The sequence below is a fragment of the Hermetia illucens genome, chromosome 3, assembly GCF_905115235.1.
Source record: "Hermetia illucens chromosome 3, iHerIll2.2.curated.20191125, whole genome shotgun sequence".
NCBI lineage: Eukaryota > Metazoa > Arthropoda > Insecta > Diptera > Stratiomyidae > Hermetia > Hermetia illucens.
In genome coordinates this window covers 108,659,221-108,682,821 of record NC_051851.1, presented here as the reverse complement: position 1 = coordinate 108,682,821, position 23,601 = coordinate 108,659,221, and the positions used below count along the sequence as shown (strand labels likewise).

At 44.0% G+C, this 23,601-nt stretch overlaps 2 protein-coding genes across 2 annotated transcripts; both read left to right on the top strand.

Moving 5' to 3' along the window:
- The first annotated feature begins 2,067 nt into the window (after positions 1-2,067).
- Positions 2,068-3,846, top strand: LOC119651232 (zinc finger protein 830). The gene is made up of 2 exons (XM_038054708.1): positions 2,068-2,250; positions 2,484-3,846. The coding sequence occupies exons 1-2, from the start codon at positions 2,126-2,128 to the stop codon at positions 3,244-3,246; spliced, it is 888 nt and encodes a 295-aa protein (XP_037910636.1). The 5' UTR covers positions 2,068-2,125; the 3' UTR covers positions 3,247-3,846.
- Positions 3,847-12,175: 8,329 nt separating this feature from the next.
- Positions 12,176-17,952, top strand: LOC119652097. Its single transcript, XM_038056035.1, has 2 exons — positions 12,176-13,317; positions 13,371-17,952. The coding sequence occupies exons 1-2, from the start codon at positions 12,176-12,178 to the stop codon at positions 17,950-17,952; spliced, it is 5,724 nt and encodes a 1,907-aa protein (XP_037911963.1).
- The last annotated feature ends 5,649 nt before the right edge of the window (positions 17,953-23,601 follow it).

The window sequence follows — 23,601 nt, the reverse complement described above, 5'->3', positions numbered from 1 at the left end:
TTGTCCGCAATCGCGGTTAACTGATGCGGACTCCGACTCCCCACATGCTAGGATGGTATGTATGCTCTCCGGGAGCCTCTGCAACTACAACGACGGTAACATCTCAGTGCCGACTTTGTCACCAGCCAACTGCATCATTTCACGCTACAGTTGGGTTTGCGCCCGGTCACCTAGATAGATCTTTGAGTAAATGGTTAATTTCGCTCGTGTCACTTGGTGACAGGCGCTTTATGTGCTGCTCTTTTAGTGTTTTATAAAAACAGTCCTCGAGAACGTCGGAGACAAGCTAAGTTGTCTCCCCAGCTAGCCCAACCAGTGCATATTTCAAGCGAATTGGATCAGTTATGACGCACGCCAAAGCGAATTGAATTTGAAACTGGAGGAACCACGCTGCCGACTTCTCGTGCACATTGTGGCATCAAAAACATGCAAGCAGAACGAGTTTTGTGTTCCTGTCAAAAATTGTTTTTCGATATCATAGCCTCTGCGATTCGTATTTGCGTCCGTTCGACACGCAAGCTGCTCCCTTCGCATCACTGTTTATTAGATGTTTACAGGATAAATTAATGCAGCGGCAAGTATGGATCTTTTTATTTATATTATTAGATATGCTGTGCTTCAATCTTCAAAACCAAACCAAACAAATCGAAAAAGTAACTAATGAAAAGGAAAAAACGGGTAAACTACGCATGACTTGAACTGTCAAGAAACTGATAATCGCCTTGTCAACAGAAAAGTTCGATTTTTCTAACTTTCCGTCGAACGAGCTAGCGAATAATGACTGACAATAATGACATTGTGTTGTTAGTCGAGACATGATTTCCGAATGGTTCGATAATAATGACATTTTGTTGTTAATCACGACATGATTTCCGAATGATTCGGATCTTTAAATTATACAACAAAAATGGGTTTTGTCTTGTTTATATTGAACCCGCCAATCCATCAATATTTCATCAGTCCCTTTTTGATGAATTGGCTTATAGCAAGGTGAGGTGAGCCAGACAATTGCGTGAAACGCACTTCATTTGACAGCTCGTGCGCGGTCACTGTGCATTGGTTATTAAGGACGATAATCGAATACCTCGAGTTGTCCTGCGTGGCTTAAGCGCTCGCGAGCCTCTGTCGTGAATGCCGTTACAAATCCTTTCTTATACGAAACAGGTCCGAGGGCATTCCGAGCGTTTAACAGCCATGGCCTGTTCAAAATGCTTTTAACGTACGCAATTAAATGCAGCAAGTAGTTTCGAGTTAAGATTCCGTTAAATTACTATCACCTCTATGTTTTCATTTCTCCCAAAACCACACAGCGCAGAATTTTCAACCAACACCTTTTTCAGCTGGTATGAAACCTATCAAATCGACCCTGATTCTGTACAACAAACAGAGTTGGGAACTAGCGAACTAATCATCATCATCAACGGTGCAACCCGCGGCATCCGGTCTAGGCCTGCCTTAGTAAGGAACTCCAGACATCCCGGTTTTGCGCCGAGGTCCACCAATTCGATATCCCTAAAAGCTGCCTGGCGTCCTGACCTACGCCATCGCTCCATCTCAGGCAGGGTATGCCCCGTCTTCTTTTTCTACCATAGATATTGCCCTTATAGACTTTCCGGGTGGGATCACCCTCATCCACACGGATTAAGTGACCCGCCCACCGTAACCTATTGAGCCGGATTTTATCCACAACCGGACGGTCATGGTATCGCTCATAGATTTCGTTGTTATTTAGGCTACGGAATCGTCCATCCTCATGTAGAGGGCCAAAAATTCTTCGGAAGATTTTTCTCTCGAACACGGCCAAGAGTTCGTAATTTTCCTTGCTAAGAACCCAGGTTCGCATGAGGATTGGCAAGATCATGGTCTTGTATAGTAAGAGCTTTGACCCTAGGATGAGACGAAGTGGCAAACTAATGCTATCGAGAAAGAATTGACGTCACCATAATGATCGTAGCTAAACGCGAGCGCAGATGCAAGATTATAAGAGGCATGCGAGGTTAGAGTGCGTCTATCGAAACGCACTGTCGCGGGATGAATGTCAGCCCAGTTTAGGAATTGAAATATTCTTGTGTGTGGTGGCTGTCAAGTTGACATAAGTGGTTTGTTTGCCGGGTGATTAGAGACTATGTCTGCTACATTTAAAATAGCGAAGAAAAAATATACCCAAAGCGATTTGCGACGTCTTTTAAATGAGCAGAAAAACAAAATTAAAAATTCGATTGAAGAGAGAATAGACTCTCCTCTAGCGAAATATCCTTTTCAATCACAGCTTGTCTTTATTTTCTATCCCTTGTTTAATACAGTACAATCCCGGATGATTCGTATCGTCAAAGGCCTGGTGGTTTGGTGTGAATTGTCGAGAGTAGAAAATAAAGAAAATTAACGCTGGCTACCGGCAAATTTGTACGAATGTGGAGAAAATACGAATTATCGGGTGCCACTGCATTTGCATTGCTTACTGCTTTTCCTTAACCTTTTCCTACGTATAACGATGTAGGTCAGTTAACTTGTATCTTATGCAAGTCGATTGTCCGAACTGCGTCTATTTGGAAAGTGCATGTCAATTCCAAACAACACAAGGAGAACGTCGCGTCAGCAATACAGGTAAAAGGACATTCGGAAATAAGTTTTAAACGGCCGGCGAATACACCACTTCCACCAAGTTGTCAGAAGAAACGGTTGAAAATAGCAAGCTCGAGCGAGGAAACTGTGTTGCAACTAAATAAACGACAAACATTTCTGGATTCTACCGACGCGAATGGCTTTTTCGAAATATCTGTAGGACAAAAGTTGAAAGGTGTAAGTCGTTTAGAAAGAATTAGTCAGACTGACAACGATTCGGCATTTAATATTGGAAAAGATGAAAAAATACCAGAGGGATTTTTCGATGACCCCGTTAAGGATGCCAGAGTTCGTAATCAAGAATATAAGGATACTCAGGATGAAGAGTGGGAGAAATTTCAACGCGAAATAAGGGAGGAATCAACATTATCGAATGCAATAATCGCAGAAGAGCAGGATGAAGCGACGGCGGAGCGTCAGATTAAAGAGATTGACGAGCAAATTCGTAAGTGGTCACGGGTCCTTGATTTGGAAAAGCGGAAAGATATTGCGACAAAGCTCAAAACTGAATCATTAGACAAAATAAAGGCAATGGAAAGTGAACATGATAGTGATGATGGAGGCGATTATGATATCGATGAATTTTTCGATTGGCGTGCAAAAAGATCTGATCGGAGAAAGTGAATTTAAAATAATTTGAGTCTTTCCCATATATTCCCCCAAAGATATATACAGATGTTTGTTTCATGGTGCAGATATGAAAATGTATAAACCGACGATATATGTTTATGTAAAAATTTATGAACAAGATTCGAAGACTTGTAGACGATAATAACTGTGGATATAAATTTCTCGTGATGTATATCCTAGCCACGAGTTCGCAATCTTCTATTTGTTTACTATTTATTGCATATATTTTCCTATCTTTTAAACATTAAAATAAAAGTTGTCGCCTTGATGGATTACAATTCAATAATATATCCTTATTCAGTGAAGAAATATAGCGTTATTGATGTAGAGAAATTTGCGACATGAAGTTGAAATACGACAACACAGCTCGGTTTGATCTCTTGTCGGGTGTTGCTTAACAATGTAATTTGGCCCGTAGCACTTGAACCACAACAAATTGAAATAATGCATGACTTTTTTGATTAGAAATACGTTTATTACAACAACGAGTTTAAAATTTGTAAGTCGCACAATATCAAAACAATCGATTGAATAAGGGTCGTATAAAATTTGCTTATTTTTAACAACTCAAAATCAGTAAACCGGTGAAATTTATTTAACATGCTTCTTTCTACTTTTAACCAGTTGACCTCCTTGTTGTAAAGACAATGTAGATTCCTCGATGGTCTTTAGCTGATGTCGAAGTTCTTCCAGATCATGACTTGTTAGGATTAATGACTTGATCGTCACATTCATTTTGTTGGTATACTGCTTGGTCCAAACCAATGACAACCTTGTGATATTACTTGACGAGTGCAACAAGACTTCTTGATGAGCGTATTTATAGTGACTTGAACATTTTTTAGAGTAGTGTGGCGCGGCAGGATTCGCAGCATTCGAAATTTATTTCGAATGTTGCGAGTGCGAGCGAATAGATGGCGCGGATCTATCCACTTTGCGTAGCACGCCACGGGAGTGGAAGATCGCAGAAAAGTGTGCCATGAGTTGTTGTCTAAAACGTAGTAGACACACAATAAAAAATTAATCTAATGCAGTAATTATGTTTTTCGTAAATGTCTCTGATTTGTAATATTAAGTTCGAATATATGAATAAATACTGAAGTCCTTTGAATTAAAAATAGGAAAACGGAAGTTGAGTCCGCCGACTAAGATTAGGTCAAATAACATGTATAACTAATTTAATAATAAATGTTAACTTAAATATTATAATAAATATAAGTAATGTTAAATACTTAATTGGTGACCCCGATATTTAAAAAACGACAAATTATCCGCCATCGCCGCCATTGGTGAAGCTCTATTGACGACAAAATTCGTCCGAGCAACACGGCAGAAATAGAACTTCCAAACACCGAGAAATCTATCAAAAACATCAGTAGACCGTACGGCAAGTGATTTTCACGCGTTCGCATCTACAGTTGAGTGTGGAGTGCCGTTGTAAACATCACGAAAACGTGTCGCATCTCCACATCCCGAGTCGGAGCAGAGGCAAGAAAAAACGCGAGAAAACCTTCTCTACACAGTGTACTGCGCGACACACGTCGGACCCTCTCCAGAAGTAGATTTTCACGCGACTTCCCGTACGCACGCCCTCTTGCACAACACCTTTCACGCACCGGACTAGTCATCATTGTCACAACGATCAACAACAGCAGCAAACGGCTGTCCCCGTCGCCGCCACCGCTGCCGTCCCCAGTCGCCGCAACCACCACCGCTGCCATCACAGACGCAGCAGCTGTCACCGGTGCTGCCACAGACGCAGCAGCTGCCACCGCTGTCGCTACAGACGCCATCAACGCAGCCCCAGCCACCATGTCCAACCCCAAATACAAATTTCGGGAGTTGCCCATCTTCGGCTCAAACCTCTCGCTCTGCTGCGAAGACTCGGAAAAGGGACCTCGGCCATACATTCCGGCCACATTTCGCAAGGAAGTGTTCCACGCAGTTCACGACTTGGCGCACCCCGGCATCAGGACAACAAACCGGTTAGTCACCGGAAAATACTTCTGGCCCTCCATGAACAAGGATGTCAATTCCTGGGCCAGAGAGTGCATCGCATGCCAAAAGTGTAAAGTCTCCAGACATGTAAGGAAAGAAGTGGGCTCATTCCCCCGCACTACCAAGCGTTTCCACACCATACACCTCGACATAATAGGGCCTTTGCGAGACTCGCACGGTTATAAGTATTGCCTCACAATCATCGACAGGTTCACGCGGTGGCCTGAGGCAATACCTCTGAAAGACATTACGGCGCAATCATGTGCTGAAGCCCTCGGTCGAGAGTGGATACCTCGCTTTGGCGTCCCTGCAGTGGTCATCACTGACCAGGGAATGCAATTTGAGTCCACCCTTTTCTCCGAGTTAGGCAAACTCCTTGGTTTTAAACGCCAGCGGACTACGGCATACCACCCACAATCCAATGGGATGCTGGAACGTTGGCACCGGACTCTGAAAGCCGCCATTATGGCACGCGACGACCCGTCCTGGACGCAAGTCTTGCCTCTCGTCCTACTCGGCCTTCGTACAACCCGCCGAGAGGAATTTGCTGCCAGCCCCGCGGAGCTGGTTTACGGGGAGAACCCAAGACTCCCAAGCGATCCGGTCTTCGACAAGAGATCGGGTCTCACGGAGTCGGGGTTGGTGCGTCTGCTGAGGGACAATCTCCGACGCATCAAGGCGCCACCACCCACTCGACACTCGTCCATACCTGCCAGTTCGCCCAAGGAGCTGGACACTTGCACGCACGTGCTGATCAGGACGGATGCCGTCCGGAAGCCGCTGCAGCCTCCATATGAGGGCCCGTACCGCGTTCTCGAGCGGGGAGAACATTTCTTCCAGCTCGAGATCGGTGGTCACAAAAAGGCAGTCTCTTTGTCCAGGCTGAAACCCGCGTGCGCCCCGAAGCAACGTCGTGTCCGCTTTGTGGATTAACGGCGAACGAAGTTCGGGGATCAGTCGCCGAAACCCCTAGGTTTCATCTGGGGGCGGAGTGATGTGGCGCGGCAGGATTCGCAGCATTCGAAATTTATTTCGAATGTTGCGAGTGCGAGCGAATAGATGGCGCGGATCTATCCACTTTGCGTAGCACGCCACGGGAGTGGAAGATCGCAGAAAAGTGTGCCATGAGTTGTTGTCTAAAACGTAGTAGACACACAATAAAAAATTAATCTAATGCAGTAATTATGTTTTTCGTAAATGTCTCTGATTTGTAATATTAAGTTCGAATATATGAATAAATACTGAAGTCCTTTGAATTAAAAATAGGAAAACGGAAGTTGAGTCCGCCGACTAAGATTAGGTCAAATAACATGTATAACTAATTTAATAATAAATGTTAACTTAAATATTATAATAAATATAAGTAATGTTAAATACTTAAGTAGAATCGGGATGTAATTATATTACCCCACTATTTTCGAACTCAATTATGGCTGATTCTTCATTGCTCGCGGCTTCAAGGCGCATGGATGTTACTGTAGCATAGATCCACTGGTTGGGGTGTTTCAGCTGGTGCCATTTGCTTTCATCCCGTAACTTGATCCACGTTGTTGAATAAGCCAAGTAGGTAAGTTTTTATACAGTCATTCATTATCGCTTAGGACGAAGCACGCATCTAGTTGAGGTTGCTCTACAGATAGAAATTCATCAGGGTAGATGGCCTTATTAGCATATATGTTGTAGATATCTTAATTTCTGACAATGGTTCTTTTATTCTCTGGAATCTGCTAGCAGTAGTTCGATAGAAAAGATAACATGGTACTCTGCCACCATTTACCCGACTGAGTTTGCCGAATTCCAACATATTATTCCTATCAATTGGCAATTGTAGATTTGGGCAAAAGGTGAGCCCAATAAGAGTGGGGTTAATTTTCCATGATGATTATCTATTAGTACTCCCATGACAAAAATTATAAGAATGCCAACCGGGATGCAAAGAAAGCATTTGCTGGCACCCGAGCGGATCATTACAAAAATCTACGATAAACTGGACACTCGCGATGGCGAAAGTAATCTGTATCGACTTGCTAAAAGCCGTAACGAACGTACACAGGATATCGAACACTTCTGTTGCGTCAATGACAAGAACGGCACTTTCCTTACCAATCATCGAGCCGCAACGGGTGGATGGCGAGAAAACTTCGAGCAGATTTCAACTGAAGAAATTGCTCATCCTCCACTTCCACAATCATTGCCGATATTTGGACCAGGTCCACCTGTCAGCGCAACGGAAGTCGAGAAGGCAATAAAACGAATGAAATCGGGGAAAGCCACACCATCTGGCGACATCATATCTGCACTCTGGAAAGCGAAGAGCTGAGACCCAACACTGTGGCTCAGCGAGTTCTTTAATTGAGTTATTCAGGAAGGAAGAACATCTGACTGGCAAGAAAGTACCACTGTTGGAATAATTAAAAAGAAAAGTAGTCCAGCAGAATGTTCAAATTACCTTCCGATCCGGTTACTTTCACATAACATGAAGATCTTTGAACGCATTCTTCACAACCGTATTCGCAAAAGCGTTGAAATAACCGTGAATCAAGTCGGGTGTGTTAAAAACTGCGGAACTACTAGAGCAATACAGGCTGCGCTGTTACTCATGGAGAAACACCGTGAGAAGCATCGCCCTCTTTACATTGCATTTCTGGATCTAGAGAAAGCGTTTGATCGTGTGTCACACGAATTCATCTAGTATGCTTTACGACAACACTTACACAATGGAGAACTGCGTTATGAAATTCCTTCATGCATTAAGGCAACCTGGATGAAGTGGCGTTCTACAACTGGTGTTTTTTGTGATCGATGTATTAACAAACGTCTCAAAGCTAAAATTTACCACAATGTCGTTCGTCCTGACCCCTTTATGGTTCTGAGTCTTTGCCAACTATAAAAGACAATGCGCGGCGTCTTGCGGTGATGGAGACGAAGATGTTGCGTTGGACTTGCGGACTGACACGTTTTGATCACATCCGAATTGAGGATATCTGCGATCGTTATGGGGTTGCACCGATCGTGGAAAAATTGCGAGGGAAGCATTTTTGATGGGATGGTCACGCAATTCGGGCTAACGATAATTCACTTGTCAAGATTAGCCTGAACAACGAAGTCGATGGTAAACGACCAAAAAACAAGCCGAAACAACGGTGGCTCGATACGCTGGATGGGGATTTAAAAGCCTCGAGATTGGATCCAGAGTAGGCAATCGATAGAGGCAAGTGGCGAAACCGATCACGACGAGCAGACCCCGCTTGTGATCAAGACAAAGGCTGAAGATGAGAAGTGCGAGGGGCCGAAAATTATCATTTCTTTAGCGGATCCAGTCTCAGAAACTACCCAACCGAAAAATCTGAAAAAAATCAAGAATGCTACTACATGGTGTCTAGGCTCCGAAATACCCTCCGTTACAATATCTTTTCAAATAACGTCAATAATGGTATGTAATTATAATTTTTAGTAATTGACTGAAAACCCCTTACGTTCATCCTAGAATCATGAAATCAATGTATGCCATAGTATAGAGCATGATCCTGCCGAGTTTGATAGAAATCGCACTATTTCTAACAAAGTTATAACTCGTCAAAGTTGCCGTTCAAGTGCAAATTTAAGGCTTATCACGCGAAAGTAGATATTCTCACATAATATATGCATATATTGCGTGCTAGGTTCTAATGGGATAAATGCACACTCAAATGGCTTTGTAAAAGGAATACACAAAACCTTTAATACCTGAAACGTCCGGCTTCCGGTTTCTTAACTTATTCAGATTATCAATGGTTTTCAACATTGTAGATGCATAGTTAGAGTCGGGAACTCTAAAAAGAGTATTGGCAACATTTCCGACGATATCAATGACACTTTTTGTAACTCGAATATTTGTTGCCAATTTGAAGCTCGGTTCTAAATTTCCCTCTATGCAATCAAAATAGACATAACATATCTTTACAGAGATTGTCACAAAGTTTTTGTAGCGTTAATGCTCCTACCTTTAAAAGATTTATTTCGGCTTCGTACGGTCACGACTCTTGCAGTGCTGATTTTTCAAAATAGATTCCTGGTTTGTTGCTGAATTGCGTGGCGTTGACTTTATTGCACAGGACAACTGGCAACAACAAAACTGCCAGGATGGTAAGTAACACTCCTGATTGTAGTCGTGATCTTTTTTTCAGGGAGTTGAATCTGCTTGTGATTCGGGAACCCTTAGTTGACTCAATATAATGCCAAACAGGAACAATGCTTTAGTTGAAAGAATGTTGCTGGACTCAAGTTGTTTTTTCGCTATTTTGTTTCCAAGCATTAGCATTGGACACTGCAAAGTTAAAGTTGTTTTCATTTTCTAGAAACAATGACACTTATCGACAGATAGGGCGCGTGAATACACCTTTTGTGCGCTTACATAAAACCCTCACCACCCCATCGTCTCCGCTGTACATCTTGATTATCCTGCCTAACGGTCCCTGCAACATCAAGAGAATTCAGTGACTATAGTTTAAAGTGTCCCGTAAGTCAGTGACGCCGTGAATACATTGTTTATGTCTGTATGTCTACCACATCCGATTTACTGGAGGATGTGTTTTCGGCTCGGTTATTTGCGGTTAGCCCCCTTGTGGGAGTTTCATGGTCATTGTGGTTATGCCTACATCGCGGGCAGAGCTCCTTGGAACTCATGCGTGGAGTTGTGCGGTTCAACCCGGTACCGCGCCCCTTAGTTGTGGCAGAGGTGTTAGATAGGCCTTGCATCCACTGGTATGAATGCTGAGCCTGCACTTAATATAAACCAGCACCGCTGTGCCAGTCATGGTTGGGCTATGATTGTGGTCCCCAAATCAATCGGTGTCCGAAGAGGACCGCGCGATTATGGGAACATCGAACTCAGGTTAAACACCCAGGACTTTCATGTCGGTAAGTGAGTCAGCAAAGCGGAATCATTTACCGACGGAGGTCACCTTAGGCAACTGCTCCCTGAGTCAACTGCTGCGTGAGGTGAACCAATTGGGCTGGGATAAGGTCGAGGTGGAGCGACTCCCAGGGAGCACCCAAGCTATCTTGGCTAATGCGGACTCCGCATCTTTGAAGGTGTTAGCGAACATCGCGTACAAAATTCACGAGGTGCATGTGCGCCGTTGCTAAAAAAAGAATTCGACACACTTTTAAAACAGGGTATTTGCAGCCTATCAAATAACTGTTGCTCTTCTCCACTAGACATGGTCCCAAACTTTAATGGCGAATGGAGACCATGTGGCGATTATAGACATCTGAATGCCTTAACCAAGCCGTACCATCAAATCCTTATAGCTCCAGAAGACATTCCGAATTCCGACGGCAATATGCACACCCTTCGGATTCTTTGAGTTCACACCGATGCCCTTTAGTCTGTACAATGCGGCGCAAACAAGGTTCATCGACTTGGTCTTGCGAAATCTTAACTTTTGTTTCGTGTTGGATGATGTTCTCGTCGCCTCTAGAACATCTCGAGTGCATTTTGCAACATCTCCTTAGACCACACGTTTTCCCCTAAGGTAATCCACCCGAATCCAGACAAGGTTCAAACCATTGCAGCCTTCCCATAACCTAAAACATTCCCTGGATCTACAAAGCATTTTCACACGATCCTCATCGACATCATTGGCCCCTTGCGAAATTCGCATGGGTTCAAGTATTTGCTCCCAATCATCGATAGGTTGACGCGGGGACCTAAAGCAATACCTTTGTCCCACATTTCCGCACAATCTTGTGTCGAGGCCCTTTGTCGGGAATGGATCCCACACTTTGGAATTCCAGCCGAAGTCATTACTGAGCAGGGAATGCAGTTCGAGTCTACGAGTTAGGCATACTCCTGGGTTTCAAACGCCATCGGGCGACTGCATACTGTTTAGAATATAATCAGAATAAGTCTTTTTAAGAAATATAACACATACTTTATCTAGAGTATAATATTAACTCGCAATAATTGCATGCAAGGTATTAGTTTCGATTGTCAACAACGATGGTAAAGAACTAGCGTTAAAAATGTATTGAACAAAATCAGCTAAAAATACATTGCATGAGAAATTGGTTGACATAGCGTTTTTTTTTTTTTTGTAATATTCGTACCTACGGTTTTTTAGTCTACTAAGAATTTTATCTGTAAGCAAAAATTGTGTATATAATAAGTGTTCAAATGCAATAAAATTTCAATATGGTTCAAGCACACAAGCCTTTAATTTGTTTAAAGCTTAGGTGAGACTGCCTAAGCACTTGGCCATATTCAGTTTGATTTTTTTTAGAAAAGTCAACATTTTCTGCTCCGTCGAGCCGGATACTGAACGAGTTGGAGCAATTGTTCTCTACCGCAATCTTTGCGCTCAATATTTTCCACCGTGTAAATTGAACAAATCAATTTGGTGCAAAAGAGTGGCAAGACTCCGGTGCTAGAGAGCTTAAAAGTACCCATCCGTCAGTATCCTTGTAGATCCGTGACGTCACAAGATGACCAAGGAGGTGATCTTAGTACAGCGGGATAATTTCGCCAGTCTGAACAGACTGAGCCGAAATCATTTGAAGGACAGCAAGGAGAGGCATTCCCTTGGCTATTTCCAAGCCAGAACAAAACGTCTGGAGGAACTGTGGCAGGCTTGCCAGGAACGACATAGAGCAGTCCTGGATGACCTTTCAGGAGATTCCAGTAAACAGAAGTCCTACTTGGAAGAGTATGAGAGCGCCGAAGAAACGTATTTGGATTTGCTTACTCGTTTTAGGTCGGGCTTGGCGGCATACCAGCCAATCACGCAACATATGAACAGCAGCGGTTCAGCCGCGACGAACCGGGTGCAATTGGAAAGATTGACTATCCCGAAGTTTGATGGGGAAATACAGTCAGTGGCGCATGTTCAATGACATGTTCAATTCGTTAATTCACTGCAACGAGACGCTGTCTGCGGTTGAAAAGATGCAGTACTTGAAAACTCATGTTCAAGGTGATGCTGCAAGAGTCATTCAACATCTGGATGTGAACAACGAAAATTACGAGGCAGCAAGGCACATGCTGCGAGAACGGTATGACAACAAGCGAGCCATGTCATGGAATTACTTGCACAAGTTCCACAACTTGCTAATGGCAAAGGAAGATTCTGATTCCTCTATCAAACGAGTAATGGACGCCACCGCAGAGTTCATCGCTAATATGAATAGCATCGGCGTCAACACTGAGCATTGGGACTTATTGGTCAACAAGCGAGCCATGGCATGGAATTACTTGCACAAGTTCCACAACTTGCCAATGGCAAAGGAAGATTCTGATTCCTCTATCAAACGAGTAATGGACGCCACCGCAGAGTTCATCGCTAATATGAATAGCATCGGCGTCAACACTGAGCATTGGGACTTATTGGTCATTTTCGAAACAACTCAGAAATTGGACCAACAATCTCGACGATTATGGGAGGCATCACTGGGTGCTAACGCAGAGTTAACCACCTTGAAATTGTTTTTGGAGTTCCTGACGAGTCGGTTCAGGGCACTCGAGGCGTTGAACATTCCTCGGAAAACTTCTAAGGTTGACTCACTGACGACTACAACGACAAAGGCATGCAGCATTTGCACCAAGGACCACTACATGAATCAGTGCGACAAGTTCAGAGAGATGGACGAGCAACAACGGAAAAATGAAGCAAGAAAACAAAACTTGTGCTTTAACTGCTTGAGGAAGGCACATGGCGTCAACCAATGCAACTCGAGTGGCAGGTGCCGGACATGTTCGAAGAAGCACCATTCGTTACTACATAACAGTGAAATCACAAGCATTTCAAAAAAATTGACAGTCGATTCTAAACCGTTCATCCCGACTACCAAAGCGTTGTTGGCTGGGGATGGAACGCTGGATCAAACAGTAATACTCGGAACCGCTCGAGTTGATGTACAGAGTGTTTCGGGCGAATTTGTGACTTTGAGAGCTTTAATAGATTCTGGGTCGCAAAGGAGTTTCATCACGGAATCAGCGGTTCAATTGCTTGGTCTACGAAGGCGATTCTCAAAGATACATATATGCGGAGTCGGAGCAGGTACAAGACTGCAGAGCAGAAGCAGTGTGGAGTTAGTGATCAAGGAAAAGTATGGAGGCTTCACAACCAATGTGTCAACTTTAGTACTACCGACCATAACGAACTTGCATTCGTCAACCGAAACCCAGTCAAGCTGCCAGCGGGACTATCAATCAAAAAATTAGCTGATCCCCAATACGGAACTCCAGGGCGAATCGACATTCTGCTTGGAGCAGACATCTACAACGAGATCGTGTTAGCAGAGTTCAAAAGGGGACCTCCTTGTGCAGTGAATACCAGATTTGGCTGGATTTTACTCGGTCCGATTGCTGCTCGAAACAATCAAGAGGGAATATTGACATTTATCGCTACTGAAGACAGCACGGATAGGCTGGTCAAGAGGTTTTGGGAAATCAACGAGATACCGAGCGAACAGCCGGTAACAAGGGACGAGCAGGCAGCTATGGAATCGTATCAGCAGACCACCAGGAGGGACGAGTCTGGCAGATACATTGTTCGGCTCCCGTTTAAGCAATTGGAAAAACGATTGAACAACGACGATGACTTAAGGAATCAATATGTAGCATTCATGGAGGAATACCTTGAGCTAGGCCATATGGTGGAAGTGCCAATCGCAGATAAGTTTACAAAACAGACATATTACTTGCCTCATCATGCCGTACGCAAGGATGGCAGTACCACCACAAAGCTTCGAGTCGTTTTCAATGCGTCTCAAGCAACACCAACAGGCAAGTCACTCAACGATATCTTGCTCGTCGGTCCCAACATTCAGAATAGCATCACTCATGTATTGATGAGATGGAGAACGCATCGATACGTGATAGCAGCTGACATAGAAAAGATGTACCGACAGATAAGTATACATCCTCAGGATCAGGACTATCAACGAATCCTGTGGCGAAGTCATCCATCCGAACTGATTAAACATTTTAAGTTAACAACAGTTACATATGGCGCGGCCAGCGCCCCGTACTTGGCGATGCGCACTTTGCATCAGCTATCGGATGACGAAAGGATGCACTATCCAAAAGCGTGTCGAGCCATTAAAGAAGACTTTTATGTGGATGATGTCCTAACAGGCGGAGATACAATCAAGGAAGCGCAAACCTTACAGCAAGACCTTATCAAAGTGCTACAAAAGGGAGGGTTTAAATTAAGGAAATGGGCAGCAAATCACGATAGTCTGTTGGAGTCAATTCCTGTTTCCGATAGAGAAGCGAACCGACCGTTAAGCATCGACAAGGAAGATCACATCAAGACGCTAGGACTACGATGGCATCCAGCAAGGGATTGCTTCTTCTTCAAGGTTACCTTAGAGGAGATCACAGGTACTGTGCTCACGAAACGACAATTGCTTTCTGAGGTAGCCAAATTATTCGATCCAATGGGATGGTTGCAGCCATGTATTGTCGTAGGGAAAATAATGATGCAGCAGTTGTGGTTACAACACAGAACCTGGAATGAACCAATCACAGAAGAACTTGATGCGAAATGGCGAAACTTCCGTTCACAGTTGCCGGTTCTCCAGGAAATTACTATTCCAAGGTGGCTACACTGTAGTGATACTGTAACTATTCAAGTCCATGGATTTTGTGACGCCTCAGAAGCAGCATATGTGGCAGTCATCTATGTACGCATTGAGGACCGTGACGGTTCCACAACTGTTCAACTCATAACGTCGAAGTCCAAAGTCGCACCGTTAAAGGTCCAATCGATTCCACGGTTGGAGCTGTGCAGCGCTGCGCTCTTGTGCGACCTGATGTCAACTACGTTAGAAGCCCATGGTTGGAAGGATGTCATTCCCTATTATTGGACAGATTCGATGATCGTACTACAATGGCTCCAAAGTCCAGCAGCTAAATGGAAAGTGTTTATCGCCAATAGAGTCAGCCACATTCATTCCTCCTCCGATTCCAAACAATGGCGACATATAAATAGCAAAGCAAACCCGGCAGATGTCGCATCCCGTGGAATTTTCCCTAACTTTTTAAAAAATCATGTACAGTGGAGGAACGGCCCGGACTGGTTAAAGGAACATCAAGACAAATGGCCGAAATTCAGATTCATATGCAACAAAGCAGTCACCAATTTAGAAGTACGACAAAAGGCAGCATGTTTCAGAACTATTAAGGCAGAAGAAAAGGAGAATTTAACGCAACGATTCTCATCATTCACGAAACTCGTAAGAGTCATCGCTTACTGCAGAAGATGGAGGTCTAACTCTCACAACCCATTTTTAAAGTCAGATGAGCTCCGACAAGCGGAAACCGCTCTCATTAGGATGATTCAGCGAGAGGCATTTGCAGATGATATCAGTCTACTCAACACCAACAAACCCTTGGCCAAGACTAGTTCGCTGATTAGGTTAACACCGTTCCTCGATTCAGACCAGATCTTGCGGGTATGTGGAAGGATACAGCAGAGTGCTGCAAATTTCGATACAAAACACCCTATACTACTACCCCGAGGACATATGGCTAATCTGATCATAAAACATTACCATCATGTAATGCTGCATGGTCCCGCTCAGCTAGTACACTCGACGATTCGTACGAAGTACTGGATCATTGACGGGCTCACGGCCGTGAAACAATTCGGGAGGAAATGTACCCATTGTTTCAGAATGAACGCCAAACCGAGTCAACAACTGATGGGAATACTGTCTCAGGAACGAGTACGGCCAGGAAAACCTTTTGCTCGGACAGGAATTGATTACGCTGGGCCAATCACAATTAAATGGAGTAACGGTAGAGGGACCAAGACCACCAAAGCATACATAGTTGTGTTCGTATGTCTATCTACAAAGGCTGTACATCTTGAGCTCGCTAGCGATCTAACAGCGAAAACATGCATTGCAGCAATCAGACGGTTCATTGCAACGAGAGGTATGTGTCACACCTTGATAAGCGACAACGGCACCAATTTTGTAGGGGCTGACAAACTGTTGCGTGAGACGGCACGAAAGATGATTGAGGAAGCACAAGGAAAATTAGCTGTAAACAACATCAACTGGAAGTTTATTCCACCGGGAAGTCCTCACTTTGGAGGGATCTGGGAGGCAGCAGTCAAAAGTATGAAGCGCCATTTGATCAAAACCATCGGTGCGCACTTGTTAAATGTGGAAGAAATGTTCACGCAGCTAGCACAGATCGAAGCATGTATGAACTCGAGGCCCTTGACACCATTGAGCACTGATCCACATGACCTTACCGCTTTGACTCCTGGACACTTCTTGACGGGGGAACATCTGTTTGAACTGCCGGATGGAAATACAGAAGACAATGTTACAAAAAAGTGGCAACTAGTGCAAAGGCTCAAACAACAGTTCTGGCATCGATGGAGTTTGGAGTATTTGACACAGTTGCAGCAACGAGCAAAGTGGTTTAGTGAGAATCGAAAAATAAACGTGGATGATCTAGTCCTCATTAAATGCGAAAATCAACCGTCTGGCCGATGGCCTCTAGGAAGAATTGTGGCAGTTTATCCTGGAAATGATGGACTAACTAGAGTAGTCACGCTGAAGACCGAAAATAACATAATCAAACGACCTATTTTGAAGATTTGTCCTTTGCCAAACAACGGGGAACGTACAGTAGAGCCAACGATAGCTGACATTGGTATCCACCCAAATCGGCAGAAAAGGAAACAAGAATCCCGGTCTGGGGGAAAGACATCAAAAATGTCCAAACTGATGATAAATTTAATCGCTTTATTGGTTTGTGTCACAGGGGCAAAACGCAACTATACCATCAAGCACCCTGAATCAGGGATATATGTCGAGCATTTGGGTCAGGTTCGACTAATAAAGGGACAATTCGGGTTAGACGTCAATATCTCTAGTGAAGAGATCATGTCTGACCTAGAGCACACTCGACAGATATATCAGAATATGTCCAATATCTGTAAAGAAGGCCTACGATTACACCCAGATATACGGTGTGCGGAGCTTGTGACTCAACTTGAACATGAAGTCAACATAACAATGGACGCTATCAGTCCATGGGTTACAGTGAGGAATCAACGCGGTCTCCTAGGAAATCTACTGCAAGGAATCTTCGGAGTGAACGACGAAGTCTACGCAGACATCGACAAACTGGATGAAAATCAAAGGCAGGTCATCAAGACTTTGGAACACCATGGCAACCTGTTGTTAAGCACTACCGCACTTGTGAAAGAGACACGGCAAGCTCTTATCACTAAATTACACCTCGTCGCTAGGAAAGTAGATCACGCCTATAAGACAATGGCAGAAATGGCCACCTGGTACACCAATCACAACAGAATCAATATTCAACTCTTGGCAGCGTATCAGGCAGCATTCACTTGGCTGGAGCACACTCAGAAGCATTATGAAGCGATTTACAAAATTAAATCAGGAACAGGAAGCTTTTCGGAAATACTACCAGCATTAACCATAGTGACCACCCTCTCTCGGATGCAAGAAAAGCTAGGAGGTGAACTGATCATAGTTTCACAAGAAGTAGGCAAACCTGGCATTTCTACCCAGGGAAACAGAATTACGTTTTCCGGCTGGTTCCACATCGTTGAACGAAAGATGACGATGACCACCCGAATTGCATCTTGGACGAGATCTACAACAGATTCAACAAGACACCATGCCCGCAGCACATCATTCATGAGAAGAACATGTTGTGGAAACAGTTAATACGACCCAACACTTGGCTATTTCTTGCTTCCACCACGAATCCTGTCGTCCTCATTTGCAAGGGACAAAGACAAGACCTACAACTCGAAGGCGTAGGCATCTTAGAAATGGACCCAAGTTGCAGTCTGAAGAGTTCTACAGTTATTCTTCGAACCACTCCCACCGATATCAACAACGCCATGGTCCAGTACACCTACGTGAAACCCGTCATCATCCAACGACTTGACACAATCAACACGACAGTTGTGTACGTACCATCAAAGACAATTCTCGAACGAGACGACAACTTCATTGAGGAGACTCAACATCAAGAAGCCCAACTTCGAGCCGATATGAAGACTACTACTTGGCACCATCTTAGGCATCAGACCATCGTATTAGGGTCCGGGCTCGGTTTCGGGTTCCTGATTACCAGCATCATCATCACGGCGCTCCTTTGCAAATTCTGCAAGTCACAAAGCTTTCAGTCAACTTCATCACCCAGAACATCTCCAGAATCCACGGTCCAGTTTTACGACCACGATAAATAGAAGAACCAGTGGTTCTTGGCTGGGCAGAATGTTTAGAATATAATCAGAATAAGTCTTTTTATGAAATATAACACATACTTTATCTAGAGTATAATATTAACTCGCAATAATTGCATGCAAGGTATTAGTTTCGATTGTCAACAATGATGGTAAAGAACTAGCGTTAAAAATGTATTGAACAAAATCAGCTAAAAATACATTGCATGAGAAATTGGTTGACATAGCGTTTTTTTTTTGTAATATTCGTACCTACGGTTTTTTAGTCTACTAAGAATTTTATCTGTAAGCAAAAATTGTGTATATAATAAGTGTTCAAATGCAATAAAATTTCAATATGGTTCAAGCACACAAGCCTTTAATTTGTTTAAAGCTTAGGTGAGACTGCCTAAGCACTTGGCCATATTCAGTTTGATTTTTTTTAGAAAAGTCAACATACATACAAAAGTCAGCATACAATCCGCAATCCAATGGGATTCTGGAACGCTGGCATCGGACACTAAAGGCCGCTTTAATGGCACAAGATGAGTCCTGTCTACGTACAGTCCATCGTGAAGAGTTTGCCGCCAACTCCGCCGAGCTAATATACGGAGAGAATTGAGACTCACCCGCGATCCTCTGATCGATGCCAGGTCAACCCTTTCCACTACTGGGCTTTTGCGCTTGCTCCAGGACACCGTGGCCAAATTAAATTCATCCCCACCATTTTATCATTCTTCGGCGGAGGCCTCGATGTCTGCACACACATCTTGGCTCGTGTGGATGCTTCCCGGAAGTTCTTGCAACCACCATATGAGGGCTCATATGAAAGGTTAAACAGTGGGGAGTACTTCCTTAGGATTGATGTAGACGGCAGGCCCAAGAACGTCTCAGTGTCCAGATTAGCCAGCCTTTTGCCTCCAGAGCTGAGGTTTCGGGGAAGTCTCGCGTGAGATTCCAGGAGTCGTGTTTTGTCGCAGAAACTCAGTATCAGCTGGGGGTGGAATAGTGTGGAGCCACTTAGTGGAGATTCATCTGAGTTGCACACCAAAGTAGCCCAACTCACCACGACTCGAGACTCACCTCACCCCGCCGGAGTAATTCAGAACTATTAAAAATTAGTCTTCGAGTTTTTTGTTGTGCGTTTTCCAGCCATGCTCGACAAAATTTCACCATCTATAATAATTACTTCCGTAGTTAATTTAACATTGTAATTATGAGAATCTACAATAACTACTTCCGAATTTAATTTAGTATTATAATTATGGGTACACGATTTATTTCACGAAAGGTTTGAATGGAGTATAATTCAGTCAATAGAATGATGAAATGATCTGTAAAACTCATAACATCATCATCATCATCAACGGCGCAACAATCGGTATCAGGTCTAGGCCTACCTTAATAAGGAACTCCAGACATCCCGGTTTTGCGCCGAGGTCCACCAACTCGATATCCCTAAAAGCTGTCTGGCGTCCTGACCTACTCCATCGCTCCATCTTAGGCAGGGTCTCTCTCGTCTTCTTTTTCTACCATAGATATTGCCCTTATAGACTTTCCGGGTGGGATCATCCTCATTCATACGGATTAAGTGACCCGCCCACCGTACCCTATTGAGCTGGATTTTATCCACAACCAGACGGTCATGGTATCGCTCATAGATTTCGTCATTGTGTAGGCTACGGAATCGTCCATCCTCATGTAGAGGGCCAAAAATTCTTCGGAGGATTCTTCTCTCGAACGCGGCCAAGAGTTCGCAATTTTTCTTGCTAAGAACCCAAATTTCCGAGGAATACATGAGAAATGGCAAGATCATAGTCTTGTACCGTAAGAGCTTTGACCCTATGGTGAGACGTTTCGAGCGGAACAGTCTTTGTAAGCTGAAATGGGCTCTGTTGGCTAACAACAACCGTGCGCGGATTTCATCATCGTAGTTGTTATCGGTTGTGATTTTCGACCCTAGATAGGAGAAATTGTCAACGGTCTCAAAGTTGCATTCTCCTATCCTTATTCTTCTCCGTGTTTGTGTTTGATCAGTGCGGTTTGATGCTGTTGGTTGATTCGTCTTCGCTGTTGACGTTGCCACCATATACTTTGTCTTGCCTTCATTGTTGTGCAGCCCAAAATCTCGCGCCGATTGCCGCCTGCTCGATCTGGATGAAGGCAGTTTGTACGTCTCGGGTGGTTCTTCCCATGATGTCGATATCATCAGCGTAGGCCAGTAGTTGGGTGGACTTGAAGAGGGTCGTACCTCTTGCATTTACCTCAGCATCACGGATCACTTTGTCGAGGGCCAGGTTGAAGAAGACGCATGATAGGGCATCCGCTTGTCGTAGACCGTTGTTGATGTCGAATGATCTTGAGAGTGATCCTGCTGCTTTTATCTGGCCTCGCACATTGGTCAGGGTCAGCCTAGTCAGTCTTATTAATTTCGTCGGGATACTGAATTCTCTCATGGCCGTGTACAGTTTTACCCTGGCTATGCTATCATAGGCGGCTTTAAAGTCGATGAACAGATGGTGCAACTGTTGTCCATATTCCAACAGTTTTTCCATCGCTTGCCGCAGACAGAAAATCTGATCTGTTGCTGATTTGCCTGGAGTGAAGCTTCTTTGGTATGGGCCAATGATTTTCTGGGCGTATGGGGCTATCCGGCCTAGCAAGATAGTGGAGAATATCTTATAGATGGTACTCAGCAACGTGGTACCTCTATAATTGCTGCACTGTGTGTTTTTATGTATGAGACCGATAAAGCCTCGTTGCCAATCGTCAGGCATTGATTCGCTGTCTCATACCTTGAACACAAGTTGATGAACCACTTTGTGTAACTGGTCGCCTCCATATTTAACCAATTCGGCTCTAATTCCATCGGCTGCTGGCGACTTATGATTTTTTAGCTGATGAATTGCACGGACTGTTTCTCCCAAACTTGGTGGTGGCAGTATTTGTCCGTCGTCTTCAGTTGGCGTCAGAGGGGATTCTAGGTGGTATTGTTATTCGAGCTCGGAGCACCATGCCCTATATGTTCTGACATTCATCAAGGCTGAGAGGTGGCGGCGTTCGATCAACACGTGGTCAATTTGGTTGAAAGTGGTCCCGTCTGGAGAGGCCCACGTATGTTTGTGGACCGCTTTCCGCGCAAACCACGTACTTCCAACAACCACTTCGTGTGACCCTGCTAATTGAATAGTCCGCAGTCCATTATCATTTGTTTTTTCGTGTAAGCTATGGGAGCCAACGTATCGCCTGAATACGGGCTCCTTCCCTACTTGGCTGTTAAAATCCCCAAGTATGATTTTCATATCATATCTGGGACAGGCTTCGAGGGTTCGTTCTACTGCCTCGTAGAAGGTATCCTCCGACTCTGCAGTCTCCTCTGTAGGGGCGGGAACGTTTATGAGCCTTATATTTCTAAACTTGCCTCGCAAGCGCAGAGTGCATAGCGGTTCGCTTATGTTTTCAAAGCCGATAACAGCAGGTTTCATTTTTTGGCTGACTAAGAAACCTACTCCGAGCACATGGTTTACTGGATGACCGCTATAATATATGGTGTAGTGGCTCTTCCCCAGGAAACCGGTCCCTGTCCATCGCATCTCTTGCAACGCTGTTATATCAGCCCTATATTGGGACAGGGTATCGGCTAACTGCTCATCAGCTTCATCTCTGTACAGGGAGCGCACGTTCCATGAGAAAATGCGCAAATCGTTATTCCGTTGTCGTTGCCGGGTCCGTCGTTTTAAAATCCGTCCTGTCCGAGGCTCCTGTTGTGGCTTCGTAACAAGTTGTTTTCCGTGTAGGGTTGTAGTTGGTACAATTTGTCCCGTTTTTAGGCGCGGGAGACTCGCCTTCATCCTGCTCCGTCTGCAGCTTTTCGTTAAGAATGAGCTCCCAGCGGTCACCACGTGGACGTGGAGATAGGGTCTGGTAGTAGAGCTGCTGGTGTTGGTTCAGCAGGCATTTCCCAGGTTTTATGCTCCATCGTGGGTACCAATCTACGTTTCGCCCCGTGACCTATTCTACCCTTTGACCACTTCAAACTCATAACATGGCTCCAAATATTGCTTCATAACAGCAGTTTGACAGGGGAAAAGCAGAGCAGCAACAGAAAATGTTCTCTTTGTAATACACATTCCTCGCGAGGCATTTTGAAATCTGCCTGTATGCTAGTCCATTGAAAAATTCATTTCGTTGTCAAGCGTTCATCACGAATTCATTAATTATGTATATGGAGCCAATCGGATGAACTACACTCTTGCGAAGGGGTTTTCAGATTTGCCTCCGGGGCAACAGAATTGGTTACTGATGAATCCTGTTGTGTATTGGTCCGATCGAATGATTCTAATCAAACTGAACAATGAATTAATGCTAAGTTTCCAATTTGATTTTTTGTTATATGTGATTTGTTTGAGTTGAGTAATATTGAATATTTGAGTTTTCATCGCCTTGTATGGTTGCAGGGGGAAGATTTAAAGTTAAAAGTAGTATTAAATGGTTGTCGAATTGAAAGTGGTGCCTTTGTTGAATCAATGGAAGGTGTTTATGGCTTCGTACATCCCAACGGGAACTAAAGGGAGAGCTTCCTTAAAGATTCATTTCGGATTAATGGTGATGGATTTTAATGGAATCACTGAGCAAATAATTCTTCAAAATTCCCGCTATCGCAAGCTTGGTAGAAGCAAACGCGCGCAACATACTCAAAAATAGATCTACGATTGCTCTTCTAGGAAGTTAGGAGGAAATAAGTAGATCCATCCAAGATCAATCTTCCGCAAGCGATTGCGAAAGGCGTTTAATGAGATTCGGTGCCCCTTTTTCCGCTGAAATTGTTCCTCCTGTATATAGCCTTTTTGGCTTATCTGATTCGCAGGAAACGTTTGAACATTTTAATTGTTGTGGAATCATATTTATTTGAAAAAATATTTGACAGTTGAATGTATGTTTAATACAGCTGTAGTAAACTTAATTCACACTATGTATTACATTTAATGGTTAGTTCACACTGTTACATTTCTCCTTCCTTCAGTAATTTTACATCTCTTCGACTAGTCTCTTGGGTCGATTTCTTAGCCGTTGGCTTCGCCGTACTGGATGTTCAATTTGTTGTGCTTCGGTGTGTTGTCCTTGTTCACTCATGTTTCCGTTT